This window comes from Archocentrus centrarchus, chromosome 8, assembly GCF_007364275.1.
Source record: "Archocentrus centrarchus isolate MPI-CPG fArcCen1 chromosome 8, fArcCen1, whole genome shotgun sequence".
Lineage (NCBI taxonomy): Eukaryota > Metazoa > Chordata > Actinopteri > Cichliformes > Cichlidae > Archocentrus > Archocentrus centrarchus.
Genome location: NC_044353.1, coordinates 26,940,112 through 26,961,860, shown reverse-complemented (window position 1 = coordinate 26,961,860; position 21,749 = coordinate 26,940,112). Strand labels below are relative to the sequence as shown.

General features: G+C 40.9%; 1 protein-coding gene across 5 annotated transcripts; it reads right to left on the bottom strand.

The window, feature by feature from the left end:
- Nucleotides 1-545: 545 nt before the first annotated feature.
- On the bottom strand, nt 546-21,173 carry ppp1r1b (protein phosphatase 1, regulatory (inhibitor) subunit 1B). Of its 5 annotated transcripts, XM_030736014.1 has the most exons (6): nt 20,917-21,173; nt 20,746-20,812; nt 8,008-8,097; nt 6,867-6,942; nt 5,503-5,640; nt 546-2,624 (listed from the first exon to the last, which is right to left on the bottom strand). In XM_030736014.1, the coding sequence occupies exons 2-6, from the start codon at nt 20,746-20,748 to the stop codon at nt 2,461-2,463; spliced, it is 471 nt and encodes a 156-aa protein (XP_030591874.1). In that variant the 5' UTR covers nt 20,749-20,812; nt 20,917-21,173; the 3' UTR covers nt 546-2,460. The 5 variants fall into 5 exon arrangements, with proteins under 5 accessions (XP_030591874.1, XP_030591872.1, XP_030591873.1 ...); XM_030736012.1 differs by having other exon boundaries at nt 20,746-21,173; XM_030736013.1 differs by having other exon boundaries at nt 8,014-8,097; nt 20,746-21,173.
- Between the last annotated feature and the right edge of the window lie 576 nt (nt 21,174-21,749).

Sequence of the window (21,749 nt, the reverse complement as noted above, 5' to 3'; positions counted from 1 at the left end):
CAAAAAATAACCTGAAGGGAGTTTCACAGTATCTGTAAGTACAGTTGTTAGAAAAGAAAAAGCCTATAAACCACTTTATATCTTCCTAATTTTACATGACAGTGAAGTTAAAGATAAGATATTATTTCATGAATCATTCTTCTCTGTGAACCAGTGCAATATTGTCTTGTGTCTACTTTTATGTCTCTCTTCCTGTCTCATTGTCATCTCATCTTTCTGTTTCCACCCTCATGTGTATAAATAGTCCTGCCCTGCTCCTTAGTCTTTATCATGGAGTCTGTTGTTCTCTTTGTGCTCTCCCTACCTGTTGTGAAACTCGGTTTGGCCTTTCTGTTTGGATTCTTCTGTATTTTGATGTTGGTGTTTTCTGTTTGACCTCTGCTTCCATGTGTCTGCATTTGGGTCGTCTACCTGCAGTTCCTGGCAGAAAATAGTTGATTCAAGGATAAATTTTATGAAGGGCAGTGAATGCAAGAGGGGTTGATGCAACAAAAATTCCCAAGCCAAACACTTCAGGAGACACATTAAGTAAGATTCAGGTTGGGTTAAAGGAGAAAAGAAAAAATGGTTTATTTCAATATCATACAGTTGCTCACTTTAAAACAGCCACATCACATTGATAAAACAACAGAATGGAAAAAAAGAAAAATAAAGACATAAGAATAAGAGTTCATACATGTCTTTCCACGATTGTTTCTTCTGACCTGGGAGGAGGAGGGAGGTGGATATAAAGCGAGGGAGGAAGGACAGTGTTGGCTGCAGAGCCTCAACATACACACAACCTGCTCATCCAGTCATCCCACAATTTAGGCAAGTCAAAGGTTAAAAAAAAAGTCTCACAAAGTTTTATGTACAAACAGCAGCCCAGATGATACAGACAGATTTATTCATCCTGTGGCACAACTAGAAACTTCATCAGATTTGCTTATTCAATTAAGCTGAAAGTTCAATTAGATGCTGAACGAACCAAATGTCAGTCACACAGTAGTTGCAGTGCTGCATGCTACATGCAGGCTTGTGAGTCATTTGTGTATTTGGATGTAAGTAGCAGAAGCAGGACAGCGCTAAACTGAGCTCCCCATTAACTGGATTTTGGATTAGAAAAATATTTCTTACAATAGACGGTTAGGGAACGATAAAAAGATGACATTACAAAAGTGTCAACATACAAAAGGGAGAACATTTTTTAATTTTTTTGTAAAATTTCCAATAAGTTCCTGCTCAAATGTGCAGGCCACAGAAGCAGTGGATGGGTGTTTTTTTTTTTTTTGAAAAATTAGAGGTAGCTTCATAGATTTATTTTAAATATACTCAAATCACATCCTCATTTAAGTCTAAAAGGGAAAAAAAAGCAATAAAACAAGCCACTGAGTTCATGGATTTAAAATTTAAGACAAATATTTTTGAGCTAAAGGAGTCATACATGAGTCTAAAAGCATGAACACCACGTCAGTCTTTTTAATGTAGCGACTGTAGCGCGACTGTTTGGTAACTGCTAAGCAAAGATCAAGAGAAGAAACGTAGATTATAACACAGAAATAATTTGAGAAGCTTGAGAAATTATTGATTTTAATTCAAGCTGATGACTTCTGCTGTTCTCATTGACAAATAAAATTTCCAACTGCCACCATTCAAGAGGTTAAAATTATAATCCATAAGATTTAAGATTTGGCAACATACAGCTTGGATACAGCAAAGTTAAAAGGCTGTTGATTAAAATGCAGAACATAAATAGCATAAACAGAATATGAATTTGAATTCATGACCATATTATGGATTTTAACTTTAAGTACTTTTAGCACTTTTAACCCGTCGTTCCTATTTTTCACCACAAGATGGCAGCACGGACAAAGCGCTAAACATTGAGGCTGCTGTAAATCAAAAACAAATGATTGTAGGCTGTGGTTTCAAAATAAAGTGGAACACGTACAGCACACATTTAAAGACCTTCAAGTGTTTTTTTATAAAGGGTCATACAAGAGAATTTTTTTATCAAATGCACCCGAGAAAGATAATATGTCAACTTTGTGTTTCTTGTGGCCATTTTGGTCCTCTTTGAAGGCCTAGTCTTGCAGGGTTTTTGGTCACGTTGGCCGTGGCTCCTCCACTGTCATTATAAACAAAGGGACACCAGGGCCAAAGTAGCATCTGTAGTCTGCTCTGTCAGTAGATCATTCCTCACCTGCTCGTAAGGGCTGACTAATGCAAAAACTCCCTCTCCGTCCTTGTTTTCCAAACCACCCTTTAGAGGTGAAGTACTACAGGAACCTTATCTCACATGTTTAAGGTCATGAACGAATCCATCATTCAGTTTACCGACAGCCGTTCTCTCAGACTAGACGCATTCAAAAAGACATGCAACCCATTTTTTTGATTTTTCTGAGTTCTTCAGATTTTAACCACCATCGGTTCATCCCCACATTTTCCCTCCAAACATTCTCTCTGCTTTATCTTTCTTTCTCAGTTACTCCCCCGGCTGTTCTCCTCTGTCATGGCTTCAGTCTTGTCCCCCTTGACGTCTTCCTCCTCCTCGTCTTCCTCCTGTGCTGCTTGGATCTGCGTCATTGTCTCTCTCACGCTCGATAACTTGTCTGGGTGTTCAGTGATAGCTGTCTCTTGGCAGTCTGAGGAGACAAAGACTGGTATCAAAAGCAGAAGTAAAACCTTCATGCCTAGCTTTGCTTATAGACAACTGTAGATACTATTAGTGTATCACAATTTCCAAAAGGAATAAACCACTGCTAAAGTTAATTCTGGTGAAAGATATGGCTGGTGGGCAGAAGGACACAAGTATTGACTCTAGAGCTAAAGCTTTTTAAGCAATGTCCTGCTTCAGGTATCTGAATATCCAACACCTTTCAGAACCTAGCTGTTAAATAATAGTTAAAATCCCAGTTTTTAGTCATAACTGACATATTTTCAACGATGTTTTGTGCTCTTGGGTAATTAATTTAGGAAAGAGAACACATTTGAGAAGAGGAGCTTTATAGCTTTACTATATTCTGCTATTCTTTTTCTAAACTGGAGAGTCACTTAGCATTTCAGAAACACTGAGCAGCAGATTGTGCTCATTCCTGAAAACGATGAACAGCTACCTGATGAAATAACTTGAGTTCCTTGGTTTGTCTTCTGTCTGTTATCAGACAGACCGAGTCCGAACTGTGCCGCTTGACTGAAAGAACAGATGAGTTGTCATCACAAGGGCCCGATCAGTATATTTTAGCATCCTGTTTGGGTACTTTGTGTTTCAGCTGGCTTCCACAAAGGGATTTACTGAAAGAGTGTGTCATCTGGGCCGACAGAGCAACAATTCTGAATGAAATGCTACTGAGCTCATGTGACTTTATGGGGATTATAAACCTATAATTTGGCATCATAAAACCAAACACACAGAGCGAACAAAATGGATTAATATACACAATAAGAAAATATACATATGCAAAGATGAGATTTTGCACAGATGCAGTTTATGACTACATACAGAACAGAATCAAAGCCATGCTATGTACATTAATCCTGGCTGGCCTCTCTCATAGGCGTTGGTGCCACACTGCACCTCCTAATAGATGTGGGTTTGAGAGACAGAGAGCCAATATAATACATGAGCTGTAGCAGCTGCTCAGCACACAAGGGGCTTACAGATGCTAAATACTGCACGGAAACCCAACTATGTAATCAAACTGTGGTTTGCTATTTTACTTTAGTCTGTGCCTAATTTTTTTTTCAGTTATCTACACTGCATGTAATATACACTCACTAGACACTTTGTTAGTTACACCTTATTAGTGCTGGGTTGGACCCCTTTTTATCTTCATAATTGCCTTAATTCTTCATGGAATAGATTCAACAAGGTACTAGCAATCCTCACAGATTCTGGTCCATGTTGACATGATAGCATCATGCAGTTTGAAAACATTTTAAGATGATTTGGTGCATTATCCTGCTTGAAGCAGTACACTGTGGTCGTAAAGGGATGCACATGGTCAGCAACAATACTTAGGTAGGCTGTGGCGTTTAAACAATGCTCAACTGGTACTAAGGGGCCCAAAGTGTGTCTAGAAAATGTCCTCCGCACAATTACACCACCATCAACAATCTGAACAGTTCATACAAGGCCAGACAAAACCATTCTTTCATGGTGTTTATGCCAATTTCTGACCCCACCATCTGAACGCTGCAGCAGAATTTGAGACTCATCAGACCACGCGATGTTTTCCCATCTGCTCTTGTCCAATTTTGGTGAGGCCATGTGAACTGTAGGCTCAGTTTCCTGTTCTTAGCTGATAGGACTGCCATGCGGTGTAATTTTCTGCTGCTGTAACCCATTTGCTTCGAGGTTTGACCAATGCCTGTAGAAAACAGTCACTGGGTTTGAGATGTGTATTCAGACATGTCCTTCTGCATACCTCGGTTGTAACCAAAGGTTATTTGCTGCCTTCCTATCACCTCTTACCTGGCTATTCTCCTCTTATCTCTGGCATTAAAAAAGCATTTTCACGCAGAGAAATGCCACTCATTGGATTTACCCATCATTCTCTGTAAACCCTAGAGATGGCTGCATGGGAAAATCCCGTAATTTCTGTAATACTCAGACCACCCTCACAAGCACCAACAACCATGCCACATCATGTAAATCACCTTTCTTCCCCATTCTGATGCTCGGTTTGAATTTCAGCAGGTCAGCTTGACCGTGTCTACATGCCTAAATGCTTTGAGTTGCTGCTATCTGATTGCCTGATTCTGTAAATCAGCAATTAAACGCGTGCTGAGATTTCCTTAAATGGTCAACCAAATCTGTTTGTGGAAGCCAGGCAAGAGGCAGCCAGTCACAAGGAAATGGACTTTTACAGGGGCAGGCCTTAAAGAGACAGAGATAAAACATCTTTTTCAGACAGAAGATGAACTATGAAGTTGCATGAAAGGCCACTATAAGATTATAGATTTTTTTATTCCAAGCAGGAAAAGCTACTCTACTGGTCTAGTAGTGAAATTTCAAATGATGGAAACCAATCAGGGAAAATGTACAGAAAAGGGGCCATTCATAGAAACTGCAAGGAAAAATACATCTTTAGACTGGTTAAAGAGCAGGTTTTGATGTTCAGTGTAAAAGCTTCTCACGTGAGATTGTGATTCTTAAAAAAAAAAAAAAAAAAAAAAAAAATTCAAAATTTTTCAAGATTTTGGAGGCACAAAGTGTTTTTTCCCCTGAACTCTAATCACTTTGAAACAAGCACGAGCATAGCAGCAAATCTGATTTGTGACTTTAAAATGAAATGCAGTCAAAGATGACATATTTCCTTCATTAATAGAGTTCTACTGAGTGACTTCAAACCATTTATGTTAAGAAGAACCCCAACTACCAAACCAAACAAGACCCATAAAATGAACAGCTTTAAAGTCCGTCAAGGTGTATTTTTCCTTTAAGAAACAAACACTGTTGTCCTTGCTGTCACGGTGTTGTTAGTGTGGTCCCTGACAGTTGAAAGAGAACCTCCCTCTCACCAGCAGCTTTGGTGGGAGCTGCATCCTCTCCCTCCTCTCCCTTCAAGTAGTCCTCATCCTCCTCCCCTTCACAAGGGTCTTCCAAGGGAGGGTAGACACCTAGTTTCTGCATATGCGCTTCAGCCATCTTCTGCACAGCTACACACAGGTAAACACACATACACACACACACACACACACACACACACACACAGGGACAGCCACACAAACACATGGACACAGACACGGGGATAGAGGGATATGTTGTTTTGGTTTTACCACACTTCAACTCTGTCAGTTTTTGTCAAGCCTCACAGGGGATTTTGAATGCATGCCAGGCAGGCAGGACGCCAGTTAAACACATGCACTGACAGACAGGCAGGCAGGCAAGCAGCTACAAAACGATATCCCGCGCTGATTTTTACAGTAGAGCTTCCGCTGTTGTTTTCTAGCTCTCCTCTCACCCTGTTTTCCCATCTGTTTATTTGTACCCTTGTCTTTCCTCGACTGCCCACCCTCCTCATGCGCTATCTTTTGGCAATATTGACTCATTCTCTCTTCTCTCTCTCTCTCCCTGTTCATTCTCTTTAGTGATATTATCTCAGCCACTCTCACTTCCTCTAGGTCACCTTGGTTTCTCTCTCTCTCGCTATCGTTCTTTCGCACCCTCACTTAAAACAGCGCAGCGGCACTCAGACAGATCACTTTTTAGCTTGAGATAGGTTATGCAACTGGAAATAACAGAGTTAGCTCTCTTTCACTCTGCATCGGAGCTGATAAAGGGCAGATTTTAGATACAGGACAAGGTTTCCTGGCTCACTATGTCATCACTCAACATGTGGCAACGCACACCCAGAAATCCGAAGTGAATGAAACCCTACTGACAAACTTACCTTCCTTATTGACCACATGCAACAAAGACACGAAAGAAAGTGAATGTCTGTGTTCATTTTAATCATGCCTATATGTGTGTGTTCGTGTGTGCCACAGCTGTATACACAACTGACTGTAATCCTGGATGATCCAGACTTTCCTAGATTCTCACTCAGTGTCTCACAGCTGTCACGCTCTAATCTCTCTCTTTCTCCCTTTCTCTCTCTGTCACACACAGATATATGGACCCTGCTGCTGAGTGTAAAATAAGGGCAGAAACAAACAGAAACCCACCTATGTATATCACACATGTGCATGCACTAAAAAAAAAAAGACATAAAGCCCTTTACTGCATATCCACCCATCTGTCACATGCACCTTTGTAAGGCATTGGAAAGCAAGTAAGACATTGCTGCAGCGAAGCACGGTAAAACAAAAAAAGGACTTAAACACGAGGATGAATCACAACACACACAACCACCACCTGTAAAACGGATTTCGCTTATACCAACCTTTGAGAGATGGAGGCTGGTACACATTTGGATTAACTCGTTTTGGCTTGAGAACTCCATTCTCTCCTACAACCCACTGTGAAGAGAAAACAAGACACTAATTGTGACATTCTCCTGTAGTTCTTCCTTGATTTTTTTGGGACCTCAAAAGTTATATTCCCTATATTTTTTTTAATTGTTTAAAATTTCAGTTAGAACACTTTCTTCCTCACAGATAAAATGTGCATGCAGAATGTCTCCTACATCACTGACGTAATCTTTTTTCTTAGTTATTGTGGTAGCTTTGGAGGCCACACCTCAGTTACGTAAGTTATTTTGGGGAAGAAACTGGGAGAAGCTTCCAAGCTGGAAGCTGAGTCAAAGTTTGTAGGCGCACATTGGAGACAAACAGTTCCCCTTCCTCAGAAGTAAAGTAACAATCAGCATTTTTGTTTTTAAAAATCATGCAAATTTACATGTTTCTTGTCCCAAAACATTATAAAGCATATAAAGCATGGCAATTTAATTATTCAGCCAATTTCACAGTTCTTCATAAACTGTGCAAGAGACGAGAATGCAGTTCATGATGCAAATGTTAGGAGACATATTCAAACCCAAGATGCCATGTTTTGTCATGGCTGCACCTCCCCACATTGCCTTACACTGGCTAGGCCTGCAGTGTAATCTTTGGAAATCCAGATTTGCAGCTCAGTAATGTCAGCACTACATGCTACTACATGCTGGCCAGAAAGCATATCGTGCAGCATCAGTAGCAGTAAATGTTTCCCCAAACTGTCCCTGTCATTGTTTAATCTTTAGGATCTTCACTATAATTTGACAACAAGTGTTATCACAAGGTCTGCTTACTCTAGATTTTACTCAAGCTTTCAGACTCATCTGCTGAATATCAATTAAACCTTGGAACTTTTTTTTAACCTTGGAGCTCAAATAGTTTTAAAGGTGCAAGGTGGGTTTGAACAATGACTGAACACACAGGGTACATAGTTAGGCGCTAATACCTATGGATCATTATGTTGTTAGACAGTGAAGTAAATTATATATCGTGGGTGAAGTAGTTACCTAGGTAATAGGAGTGAAATATAATGGATGAGGACAGATGAGAGCACAAAGACACTTATATAAAAAAGTGTTTTGTCTTCACCTTTACCTGATGGGTAGACTGATCATCCTCAGGAGATGACTGGTCAGCTACTCTGAACAGTGTGGCAGGTGTTGGCCTCCTGCGTCGGATCTATAAAAACAAACAACACAAAGGGCAGCCATAAATAAATGAATAACGAAACTGCCTAACACTGTATTATTAATAATGCTTAGCAATAAGCCATATCAATCAAACAGATATGTACGCTGGGCCGTCACAGACTTCATCAGTGCTCCTGAAGTTATTCGACAGGTCAACAGCCAACAGTGACTTTTAGTGTTCGGTACTGGTCAGGCCAGAGCACACGTCACAGTCAGCAGAGCAGTGGATGAGTCATTTGGAAACCTCAGATTTTAAAGAGAGACAGACAAAGAGAGTCCTGTGGTGTGCAATAGAAGAAAATTATCCCTTTGATAAAGGATTTATTTTCTATGCAAGTACATTTTATCACCTGTGTGCACCAAACATGCAAATATACAGTCTCAAAAACAGAGAGCGCATAGAAAAGGGATTAAATGAACCACAGCGATCAACCCAGAAACTCCCATTTACCCACTCCCTCTGCATCCCCAATGACTGCTTCTTGGAGGCCCGAGTCAGTTAGCTGACAGCCTAAGAGCAAAAAGGAGTGAGACAAACTGCAGGTCTGAGCTACACCTCTGCAGCACGAGCCACTGTGTACAGTCAACTCTCTGTTCGTGGGAACAAATGCCCAGCTGTGTCCATAAACCCCTACAGCTCCACAGTATTGTGGCCTGTCTGTGGGAATGCACTCACCAGAAGTGCTCAGTGGGGGCTCACTGGCTCACTGCACAAAACACAGAAGTGCTTTTAGTTGTATTTTGGCAAAAAAACTACTATTTTAGAACACTGCCAGCATATTAATGCAGTTTTGGATTACATATATATATATAATCCAAGAATGCATAAAAAAGTGTATATATATATATATATATATATATATATATATATATATATATATATATATATATATATATATATATATATATATATATATATATAAAACAGGTACTGAAAGGTGTCCTCTATGGAGCAAGCCAACCTTGGCCATGACCTGTGTGCTGCTGTTTATAGTATCACATAACATCACATGAATAAAGTTAAGTAACCTGGCTCCATATGGGGAGTTTTTTGTGTGTGTGTTTGTTTCCTTTCTTTCATGTGCGTCATCACAGGCGCATGTCGAAGCGTATGTTGCCAAAGCAGAGGCTTGCATGGCCCATGTGGTGGAAGTGTGCCACTGTCAAATTCGACAACAGGGAGTAATCAAACATGGCTTTCACCATTATTTATCACACCAGACACACATTTTAATCTCATCACACAACTTCAGGCTTTCCTGCTTCCCTTGGATCTCTCATGCTATCTGTTCTCTCATTCTCCTCTTATTTCCATCTTACTCGATCTACTGCTTCCTCTATTCCTGTTTACTTCAATATCAATCCTATTCTTCATTCCTTGACAATGATGTTAACCTCATCCACTGTTCCCCTCTCCTTTTCAACACCATAGTGCGTCATAACCAAAATCATATTATTATCTGTTTGTTTGCTGGCTTCTCTGTCATTTCCTTTTCTCATTGGATTAGTATGAGGGAAACATGCACAGAGCATCATTTGACCCCACCTTTGCCTTCCCTGTCTCTCCCCTACTTAGGTGTGGAGGCCTGGGGCTTCATGCTGCTAAGAACCCTGCTGCCTCTGCCTGCATGACACCTGCTAACTGCCTCGCAGGGCAGCCTGAGGTGCTTCACACAGAGAGCCACCAGAGACAGAGAGCAAACACCAGATGTTGACATGACCAAGCCTATGCCCGAATCCTGGGGAATTAAAGCCATTAAAGAGGGTAAACCACTGGATTGCTTCTCTGCTTTCAAGTCAGGCAGACTTTGTGTATTTGTATATTTATTAGATAATATGGGAATTGGAGGGGCAGTCAGACAACCTGATGCTTCTGCAAACAGATTCTTGATCATTAACTATAATTACCTGATTATTCAATTAGTTGCCTGTTATTTGTTGAGTGCCATATTAGTTGCCACACCCCTTCTCCTAGTTTCTTTATTGTAATGTGAACTTATTACTATCTTTTTTATGGACTAAACTCCCCATATTATTATCTGTTTGCTGGCTTGTCTGACATTTCCATTCCTCATTAAAGCAGTAAATTGCTGGATAAATCCCAGGTCCTTTTCATGAGTATCGTTCATACCATTTCATAGCAACACATCAAGTACAAATTTCTGAAGACAAAGGCAATTATTCTTTCAAATTTCAAGATCAGGACCCCCCCAAAATAATAAGGTGCCACTAAAAGAGACAGCTGCTTAAAGAAAAGATTTGCTCAAACAATGATTAAGGTAGGCACAGTGAAATAAACTGAACATAATTGTGTTTTGATGCACACGCAATAAAATGATTGAGTAGGATAACTGAGGTCACTGAGAAGCATAATCTGATGATCTAGTTACCAGAAAGTGTTCTTGTGCTCAGCATTCGTGTGTTTGTGTGTGTGTGTGTAAATGGTTGTTATCCGAACGCTATCTTGTCATATAAACACTCGGCATGGTGGTCTCGTGAAATGTCGAGACTTGACACGAGACCCCCTATAGCATGAGACACAGTTTGTAATGTACAGATAATGAATAAAATAATGGTGTTTATAAACATGAATGCATCTGTCAAACATTTGTCGCATTCGCATACACAAAGTGATGTTGGTGATGATGGTGGTGACCTGCTGTTGTTTTGTGATGCCGGCAATGCATAAACACTCATGTTGACGCTAGTAATTTTCCAACCTTAAAACCACTCCATTCTGAGTTACATAATATCATATGTGACTTCCTCATTTACGGCAACAGTGGGGCAAAGCATGTGAGATTACTCCAGCGCTTTATCCCTCCATCCCCTCCCTTCTCTGCTTCTCTAAACCCCCTGCCCCCAATCTCCCGAACACTTGCCACCACTTGCAGCAACTGTTTTTGTACCAAGCTCAGTCGGACTTTCACTGAGGGGCTCTAAAGCAGGCGTCTGTGGCGGCGTTTCAGCAGCTCCACAGGTGTATGCCTGCAGGCTTCCCCAAGAGCCAGCATCACCCCACTATGTTTCACAAAGAGCTGTTGTCTCAATAAAATAAAGAAAAATGTTGGGAGAGTCAGGTCAGAATATCACCTGCAGTTGCCCTTTCTCGCATGTAGCACACAACCACGTTCTCACAACTTAAAATATTCAGTTTGGTTTATGCAAGCATACTGCCTGAACAGATCGTACAGGAATAAGGCGATGTCAGGTTAAGGCTAATGTCCGATCCAGCTGCGTTTGACATATGCGAGCTCTGTTGTGTACCTGTGCAACAATTTTTTTTTTTTTTTTTTTATACGTGTGTCATGTAAATAAAATGTTTTAAACAAGTTGTATTTTTATAACCTTGTTAGTTTAACTGGGGGGCAAAGCACTTAAGTTGCCAGGTGTAACACCAATGTAGTACTCCATTACTTTACGCTTACTGTACATGCAGTGTTGAGTGGATGAGTCACTGATAACTGTTAATTTTGCATGTTTTTGAAAGAGCACAAGTATGTATGTTGGCTCAGCACTGTCTTCTGTAGCAGCCTGGATGCAGATGGACTGATATGGGTCTCCTCCCCAAAGACTGTCCTCTAAGCTGGTGCTCTTGTGGCTGGGCCTATAAAAAGCAGCTTCAGTAGGACAGCATAAACTAGATCGGCTGGGCCTCTGGGGGCTCTGTGGGATGAGACTGAAAGGTTCTAAAACTCTGCACCAGTGCTAATAGTCGGGTATCCCGAGGGGAGTCTGCTGTGCAGATCTGGCCTCAACACAAAGCCAGAACCGAGAGAAACACACCTCAGATCTACTTCCCTTTTAGCTATCATCACTTGTGTTCTATAGGACTTTCCATTGGGTCATCCTATCAAGTAGTGTACAGCTCTGTGATAGAGGTGGCAGCATTACCCAGGTCTATATGAAACTCATACCCTCTGATGGCACAGTTGTAAAACCAGCTCCACGTGGTTAGTTATTGATTTGTGCAATTTTTATTTGTGCTTATGACATATGCCTGCATACAGGCCACTACATTACACAGAAATAAGCACTTGTGTATGTGCAATGCACCAGCTGCTCTACTTTACTGAAAGTTTAGCTAGAAACTATAGGAATTTCATTTCAGTCAAAAGAAGACTGTTAATTCCATCTCCAGAAGAAAATACTTTAAGCTGCTCCCTTATTTTCCATGGGGTTGCCACAGTGGATGGATCTGACATAGATTTCAGGCTAGATGCCTTTCCTGACAAAGTGCTTCCGTGTCTCCAGGCCTTGGACCAGCATTAGGAGTGAACTAGCTTGCGACCTCCTGGAGATCAAACTGGGGATCGTTCACGTGTAAGGAAAATGTGTTAAGCATCACAGCACAGAGCCATTGGTTGTTTTATTGTTTTTTACGCCTGTCATTTTTCATATTTGGTGGTAGGTCTGGCTTCTGGGACCTCTACACCCTTTAGTGTGCATACATGGCAACAAGAGCAGCAAGACCCCCAGTATAGAACAGAGAAGGCATCAGTGAAAAGAGATATAATACTGATTAAGTCAGATACATCAGGAAAAGAGCCCTTCATAGGAAATATCAGTTGGATGTGTAGAAGGCTAAGCCATTAGCTATTATGAGAAAATATAATAAACAGTAAATAGGAAGACATATGGAAGACTTCTTATCACACTTTCTGTGTGACTACATATTTTGTGTTTCTTTAACTGATTAAAATGTATTTCATTTGACTCAACTCTAATTACTTGCCTTTTTTAAAATATATTTCTGTTTTTAGTAAGTCTTTAAATAGACCCTTCATATGACCTTAAATATATCTTCTGAATATCAACTTCCCTTTTGCTCACATTTGATGCCCAGCTGGGAATGAACTCTGAAGAGCAACTCAATTAAACAAAGTCATGATGTTGCCCTTTCCTCTGACTCATACCCCTGGAGATACCCTTTTAAAATCAAATGGAAGAACCCCATATGGTGCTCTAAGTGCAATCTAGCAATTGAATTCAGTAATACAGTAAGGTGAGAAATGATCCCTCTCACTATGAGGCGTGTGTGTGTGTGTGTGTGTGTGTGTGTGTGTGTGTGTGTGTGTGTGTGTGTGTGTGTGTGTGTGTGTGTGTGTGTGTGTGTGTAACGAATGGTAAATCTTATTTGATTACAGCAAATACCACCATATTTAGAAGCTTTTGTGGGGAGACTATAACGGTGCATCTGCGCGTGATGTTTTGTTTGTGAGCATATTTACACTGGATTTCTTGATTTCTTTATTAGTTATTTATTTAGATTTACTATTTATATTATTAGCAGGTAATCCTGGCAGGCTTTAACAAGGTTGCACTGACTCATACCTGCTTGTTGAGTTTCCAGCTGTTTCAAAGAGGGTCAAGGACATGGTTACGCAAATTTCAACCCCAGCTGTAGCTCTGTCAGATTGGTGAATTCCCATAAGTCAGAGAAGCTGCTGCATATTGCTTCTCAGCATTCACATAACACTTTTGCAGTGACCTTTGGCCCCACCACCGGGTTACTGAATAAACAGATGGGTAGCAGATAGCATCTGGAGGGGCTCTCCAATGACCCCCAAATAGAAAATGTAATTACCCTGCACCCACTGGCAGAATTACATCATACTCAGACAACCATCCACCTCACCCCACTCCTTCTCTCTCTCTCTCTCTCTCTCACACACACACACACACACACACACACACACACACACACACACACACACACACACACACACACACACACACACACACACCATTTATGTAATTAGCTGCTGGTAGCTGCTGGCTTGTTGTTCCAGAGACTGTTGGAAGAAAGGTTTACCATCATACCACAGACACTGTGCCACTGGCTGACAAGTGTCAGGAAGCCCCCTGCCAGGCCATAGTCCACAACAGGGGATGTGCCAGTAAAACCTTTCACAGAGACAGTGGCATGGCTAACAGCTTGCAATCACTGAGATAATTCTGCTTTTGCTCATCCAGTCAAATTCAGAGGCATCATAGTGTGTAGCTGACAAAGAGCAGCTCCAGAGGTCAACAGGCTGGCACAAATGGAGGGCAGAGCAGCTATAGTTACTCATCTGTAATGTCACGTGTAACAACCGTTGATAAATGACAAAAAGGTTACTGCTGATATTTGCTATGCAGCTTACTTTTCATAGATCGAATGCCAAAGACCCCTAACTATAATATTTCTAAAGCAATTTGTCAGCAGAAATTTAAAATAATACAAAATCTCTTTAAAAAAAATAAAGCTTAATTTATCATCTGATTAAGTACACTCTGGTAGCTAGATTAGCCAGTATATAACTGTTATTTAACAATACTGCACTGTGCTGTATATAATATAAGCTTCACAGTTTAATATTGCCAGCTGTTTGGTTGCAATTGTACTTATTTTAGTATTCCTATTTCAACTGTAATCTCCATAAAAAGGATATTCCTGTGAAATATAGGGTATCCTTACCCATATACCTTCATATCCAGGTTCTTGCCTTTCTTGAGCTATGACAACTTGACAGCTGTGACGAGGTAGGAGGAGCTCTCCAAATACTTTTGTCATAATGGCCCTATTCCTTGCACCACATAGTTAAGGGCATGCTGCTGGATTCAGCATTTTTAGCAACTACCTCTGTGTGGGTGAAATCAGTGCTAAAGTTTGGCTAGCATCAAAGTCTAAACACAAAAAATTAAATAACCATCACAGCACGTTTAAATCAGTGACTTAAACTTAAATATTTGCATGATCTTGCCAAAACATATTGTATTATACCATAAAAATGTACAGTAGCTTGCTCTAAATATTTATTTCCTTAAAGTCACCCTTTTACAGTGTTCAGCTGTATTTTTCAATGAATGACACATTAGAAATGTGCAGTGGTCATTACAAATATTATTTTGCATCCCCAGCATATCCCCTGCATATCCTTCTTTTGGCTTTAGGAGTTTCCTAAATGAGGACTCAGCTTGTCCATGTACCAAGCTTATTAGGTTGCAGGCAGATAAACGCTGAAAAAAATGTCTCTTTACTCCACTGAAAATCAGAGATTACAACTCATAGAGCAGCAATAACAAAATGTTATGTCTTCTCTGTGTTGATGAAACAGGGATTGGGACCAATCCCATTTGTTTTGATTCATGCTTCAGTGCTCCTCTCAATATGTTTACATCAGTGTGACCGTCCTGGGACTCCACTTACAAACGACTGACCCTGAAAGTAAAATCAGGAGAGGAGGGCGGAAAGCCAGCTGAAGGGTGCAGTGCAGGGTTCAGATCCCGACACTAGCGCACTGAGCAAGTCAGCTCCTGATCATCCCACTGATCCTGTCCAGCTCTTCTTCCCCACCCCCATTTCTGTCCCTGCTGCCCGACTGTTGCCCTTCTAATCCTATCCCTCTATTCTCATCACAAATGTGGCCACTATTTGTTGTACTGGCCAGGGTTAAAAGACAAAGTCCTTGCACTCTGCACTGTGATTTCTCTGAACCACTACAGCTACAAAAGAACGTGGATATGTGGCTAGAAATGCATGAATGCACATTAGGGGACTGTACTAGTCAGTATCTTCTCACACCCTGGCCACAGCCAGACACTGTTTGATTAAAGATGATCCCTGCAGCGACAAATGACTGACTGGAAAATGACACTAACTGACAGTGTCTGCACCATCCATCTTCATTTTTATACACATGAGGTGCAGACGGCATTATGTCCCATTTTCAGCTCACTGTGTACAGTGTAATCAGGTGGGAAATCATCCTATCCATAGTCAATATTTATGCTTTTTTTTTTTTTTTGCTGTTTGCACATTACACATGTCTACAACACAGGAGCCAAAAGGAGGTGATAAATTGTTTGGTTTACATCATCATTAAAAGAGTATGATTTTTCAGAGTGACACACTAATGATTAAATTAAAGACTTCGTCACACAGAAGCTGTGCTGTTAAAACAAAGTAGAAAAAGAGCAAATAATTAAATAGAAGTTTGGGCAAAACTGCTATAAACAGATACAGCCCATAAATGCTATGTTGTTCTCCAGAGTCATTAACTAATCAAAACGCCTGGACTGTCAAAAACAGGGAGGAACAAACACACACGTAACTCTCAGACGACAGAGACCCATTGATTGTGTCCACACTGCAATTATAATGTGTGGTTTCAGCAAAGCTATTCGTCTTTTTTTTTTTTTTCTTCTTCAAAATAATTTCTTTCCCAATTAGTTTTTTGCCACCACAAATATTACCAAATTGCTTTGGGCAGGCAGCCTTGAGAGGAACCAGACTGCGTCATTGGGGAGAGTGAGTAAAACCAACACAGTGACATTCCTGGCTGTCCACATGCAGGGAAAGATCACTGCACCCTCTTGTCTAGTCCCAGCATGCTTTGTGCCATCCAGCAAGATGTTCTTTCTGAGAGTGCATGTTGACAGTCGCCCAAACAGCTCATGTTTATACACAAACACACACACACACTCACTGCATCAAAGGTCGCTGTTTGATGTTTAACTCAGAGAGTGGACTGGGAAGAATGTGGAGAGCACTGGAGGGGTGGTAGGTGGTGGCTTTACTGGTGAGGATAAGGAGTGTGGACGGGGAAGTGTGAGCCAAAATCATAGCCTCCATAACCCCTTGAGAGATTAATGTGCACTGGTTTACTGGTAGAAGCCTTTGGCCAAATGCCCCTTCCTCTCTTTGGTTATTCCCTTTCATCTTATGCATTTCCTGTCACTTCAATGGATCAGCATGAGGTAACAAGACTAGGCTGAGTGACGAGAGAGGAAAGCACAAAGATATATCTGCTTGTTGAAGCCGCAGGGAGACAGACTTGGAGGGAATCAGGGGTGCAGTGCCATGACCTTAATCTCTGTCCATTACGCACATTACCTTACATCATTTACAAAGGACAGAGGATTGGTGCATTTGTGGAGTGGCATTAGGGATGGTAAACACAGCCATGTGCTCACTCTGTTCTGCTGCAGTGTCAGTCCTGACTGCTTAATGCAAAGAATATTCTAAAATAATGACTTTTAAACGTTGTGTATTTTTAGAGCATATAAAAGAGATGGCAGAACATAATCATGGGCATCAAATACCTCTTTTCCGATGTGGTGCCGGTACCTAATCTAGAACCAGTTCCGTGTATTTCCAATGAAAAAAAAAAATGAAAAAACTGGTACCACCACAACACAATCAAACTGCTGGTACTGGATGGCACTGGAGAGTCTGGATAACACATGGAAACAACTTAAGAGATTTCATTGATTGGTTGAAAAAAAATGTGAAACAGCAGAGCATTAATCTGAATGATCTGAACAATAGTGGTTGAAATGTTTGTTTTTGTAAAAGAACATTTCTTCAATACTACAAACTAAATTACATGAAAAAGACATGGAAGTAAAACCAAGACAATCTGCATCCAAACAAGAGTCAATAGAAAAGGTTTTAGTGTTATTTGACTTCTATTAATGGTGAATACTTACAGATGCTAAAGTATTCCTCTTGAGTAAACAAACAAATATGAAAAACGTTCAGAAAAATTACCTTACATCTTTGAGGCATTTCCAAAAGCTGCTATTTTCTCCCAAAATGTGCAATATTTCCCTGTGTGGGAGGCTTGGAAGCATTATCAAGGAGCATTCACACATATATAACTCCAAATATGATATAGTACCAATGTAAACAACCTTTCAGAGAGACAGAACTATCCATTAAAGTTGACCTTTTAGATGCCAGCTGTGGGGCTGCTTTCAGTGACATAGTTGGACAGCTTCTCTCCATAGTAACAAGTCAGTTCAGTTGATAGTGGTTTGGGGGTTTAAATGCCATTGCAATGAACAGTAAGATGTTACCCGTTGTGTAACTTGTTCCAAAGAATGGTTTTGAAACTCCTTAGCAAAGACGGACTTGTGGGCGACGGTAATTACTATGGGAGGGGAAGGGAATGAAACGAGTGTTGTTAACTGTTACCCCTGCCCACCCACATCCCTAGAGAATCTCATCCGCCACTGGTAGATGCTATCTGCTTTTAAACACACATAAACACATCCTCTCCTGAACGCCCTCTCTGTTTCCCCAGCAGCTCATTTGCTTCCTGTTTCTAACTGTCAGCATCTATCCATTTGCATGCAGAGTAAATAATGCTTCTGAAACGGTTGCACAGAGAAAACCATTTGAGAATGTGTTCTACATCAATGATGTCACACAACAGTTTCCCACTACTAGTTCAGTCTTTGTCTTTGCCAGCACTGGTCCAACATTTCACTGCACTAATTTGGCATTTTGTCACGTACAAGTCAGCTGGTGGCACTTTTATCCAACTAGTTTGAAACAGAAGCTGTATTACTTGTAGCAAAGTCTCAGCTTAATGTTTTTTTGACACACAAGTGGAGCTCTGGACCAAATGAGTAATGCTGAAAATCTTGGTAGTGCTAGGTAACTAGCATAAAAGGTCACTAGTTATTTACTGAGCTTAAAAAATTATGTTAGAACATTTGCAGAGCACTAGTTAACGGTTAAGATTTTCAGAGTTACAAGTTCAGTCCACTTGTGCATCACTAGTAACAGATGGACTCTAGCAGCTAACATAGGCTGTTTGTAAAAGATGAACATCACCACCGTGGCGTTGCCCACCAGTTTGTGAACTCCTGTGTTGAAGCCTCAGACTGAGTATTTAGAAAGCTGCCCTCTTAGCTTTTTAATACCAGCTTTGCTGAGTGAGCGGTATACCTGATTGTGAAACCGAGAACACTGCAGGCTCTAATAGTAGCAACTTTTCAATCATAAGGTAGCCGTGCCATTAAACATATGCTCTTTATCAACCATTTAACTCCATGTGCATTCAAAATTTACAAAATGAACATTATTTTGTGTTAAATAAGACTTCAAACCAGAGATTGAGACCAAAAACTCATAAGAAAGGGTTATAGTCTCACAGACTTTCATGCAGAGAGATTTTTTTTTACCAACAGGGGGGTTGCCTTCTGCTGAATATTAGAAAGAATACAGATTTAAGAAGCTACATCCATTTTCTATATACAGCCTGTGCTCATTGAAAAGGTGACTAAAGAGTTAGAACAGCAAAATGCTGAACTAGGATGACCAAATCTCCAACTAGTGCTAACAAAGACCAAATTAGCAGAAAAAAATTGGAAGCCTGATATCAAGGATATTGAATAAATGTTTGACCAGCTTTCCAAAGCTGCCTGGACATTTAACTGAAATGAAGCTTCACCCCCACATCCCCTATCTTGAAGGTAAAGCTCAAGGTCAGGCTGCTGGAGGAAAGCCAACAAACAAGCCTAAAAATAGGTGATCACTGTCGGAATATTGAGCAATAAGGTCCACCCCAATAATAAAAGGAAGTGAGAAAAAAAATGTTTTTTTAAATGAAGAAGGAGCTCACATATGGTAGATTGGTATCCTGCAGTTTCTTGGGCAAGGTGATAGCGATCATCGTGCAATGACAGGGCATGAGAGAGAAAGACAATTAGGTGGGAGGAGGACAGCAAGTATTTATATTTATTTGGAGCAAAAGTCTTATGAAGTGCCATGAAACATTTCCACTTAAAAAATGTATTCTGTAATTGAGTATTACAATCTCAAACAGGAACATGAAATAAGACAAAAAAAAAAAGACCTTTACTTGGTTCAGAAAAAGTGGAGGAAGTTCAGCACAATCTGCAAATAAAGTTGTGAAAGTTAAGCGTGATCAGCCAGGGTAATGTCAAAGCGTGATCAGAGATCACTCTTCTTCATTAAAAAGCCTCTAATTTTCTGAGCAATGAAACAAGGACAGTCACTAAGGGAGCTGACCTCAGACAGGTAAAGATCAGGCTTTATATCTTTGTCTCTCTGCTTCCCTTCATGTAGAACATCTCACTCTTGCCCTCCCTGTCTCTCATCAAGCCCTCAAGAGGAATGAGTCGCTGGCCTCGATCATTCTGAGATACCAAACAGTTTCTACTTTGGCCCATTTATCCCAGATCTAAAATTAGAGCCACCAACATTAGCGCAAAAAGGAGAGATCTGAGTTGTCCTATGAAAAATGAGCATAAAACCTTCCGCAGAAAAATACAGGCATTGCTGAGTCAGTCATGAGACAGCACTGTGGCAAAACAGGACTAAAGGATTTCGCTAGCAAAAGCTTATCTCAAAGGTCAAACTAGGTGCCAAACAGCCAAGGACTAAAATATGTGACAAACAAAATGTCACATAAGGAGCAAATTGGCGTGAAACAGAAGATAATGACTTTTGTGTCAATGTCACAGTATTAAACAGGTCAAGGTGACATGACAAAGCAACAAGACACTAATCTCAAGAGGAAACCAAGAAAAGGAAATGTCATCATAATTTCTCAACCGTGTTTGATAGAGCCGTCAAATTCAGCTCTCTATGGGAAAGCTGCTAAAAGTGACACAAAGCAGAGAGAAAACGTGATGCAAAGAGATGTGCTGAAATGAGAAATCTGGCCACTACATGAACAGCACTTCATAAACAATGCAGCCCCTGTACTTGTATGACTGAGTGGTAGTTGGAAGGGAAACTAACACAGACAAATTCATCTGTAAAAATCTAATAGTGAATATTCAAAAACACGAAAAGAACTTGTCCTTGTGGGCCATTATCTGACCAGTGCCTGCTCACCATCTCCACTTGCCGTGGATCCAGGTTGGTGGGTGCAGAGGCTGGCACAGCAAACTGGATCTTCTTCCTCTCCTTGGGCTCCCCCTCGACCTCGGGTGACACAGAGGGCTCCATGGCTTTGGATCCTGGGGGTCTGATTCCCAGTGGAGAGGAGAGGAAGCTGCTGGAAATCTCTATAACCTCCTGGAGGAACCTCCCACTGCTGGGTAGTCCCAGTCCTTTAGACTTTTCTTCTTTCTCCTGCTTCACTCCTTCACACACTCACTCTTTCTACCTGACTTAGAAAGACTGAAAAGACTTTTCACCTCTCGTCCTTTTTCCCTCTCCAGCAGCTGCTAAAATTCCCCTATGCCTCTTTGGCTCACTCTTTCTCTTTCTGCACTCCCTTTAAACCTGTGCAGCAGGAGTGAATGAGGCATGTCCTTAGATCTGGCTGTGCGGGATAGAGGAGGGTGGATAGAGGGTGGAAGGGAGGAGCCAGCGACCAAAAGAAGGTGGAGAAATTCAGGGAGAGGGAGGAGTCACAGCAAATGGGGAGGAGAGAAAAAAGGATGCAACAAGAGATGGAGGGGGAGCAGCAATGTTTTTTCTACCTAGTTAAGCTGAAGTTGATTTGTAATCAGAAAAAAAAATAGTAATCTCATCACATCAGCTGAGCCTCTTTTGGCCTCTATATGTGAGACTTATGCTGGGAGAGGCGGTTGGCAGGGAGTCCAAGGAGAGATAAACAAGAGGAGAGTGATGTGTGCTGCATGCAGGGGGAATGTACAGAGAGATTCAGCTGCTAAGCCAATGCCACCGACATTAGTGGATTTATGGGTGGTGGTGTATGTGATGCTATGACCGTATGACCAATGGCTGTCAGGGAAAGTGCCATCATTGTCACAGGGAAATGCTCAGGATGTCCTTCTGTCAAAAGCTTGATTAAATCTCACTGAAGAAAAGAGAAATGTATGCCATATAGGATAAAAGTTGCCACAACCTTGGCTTGCAGGATTTAGAGT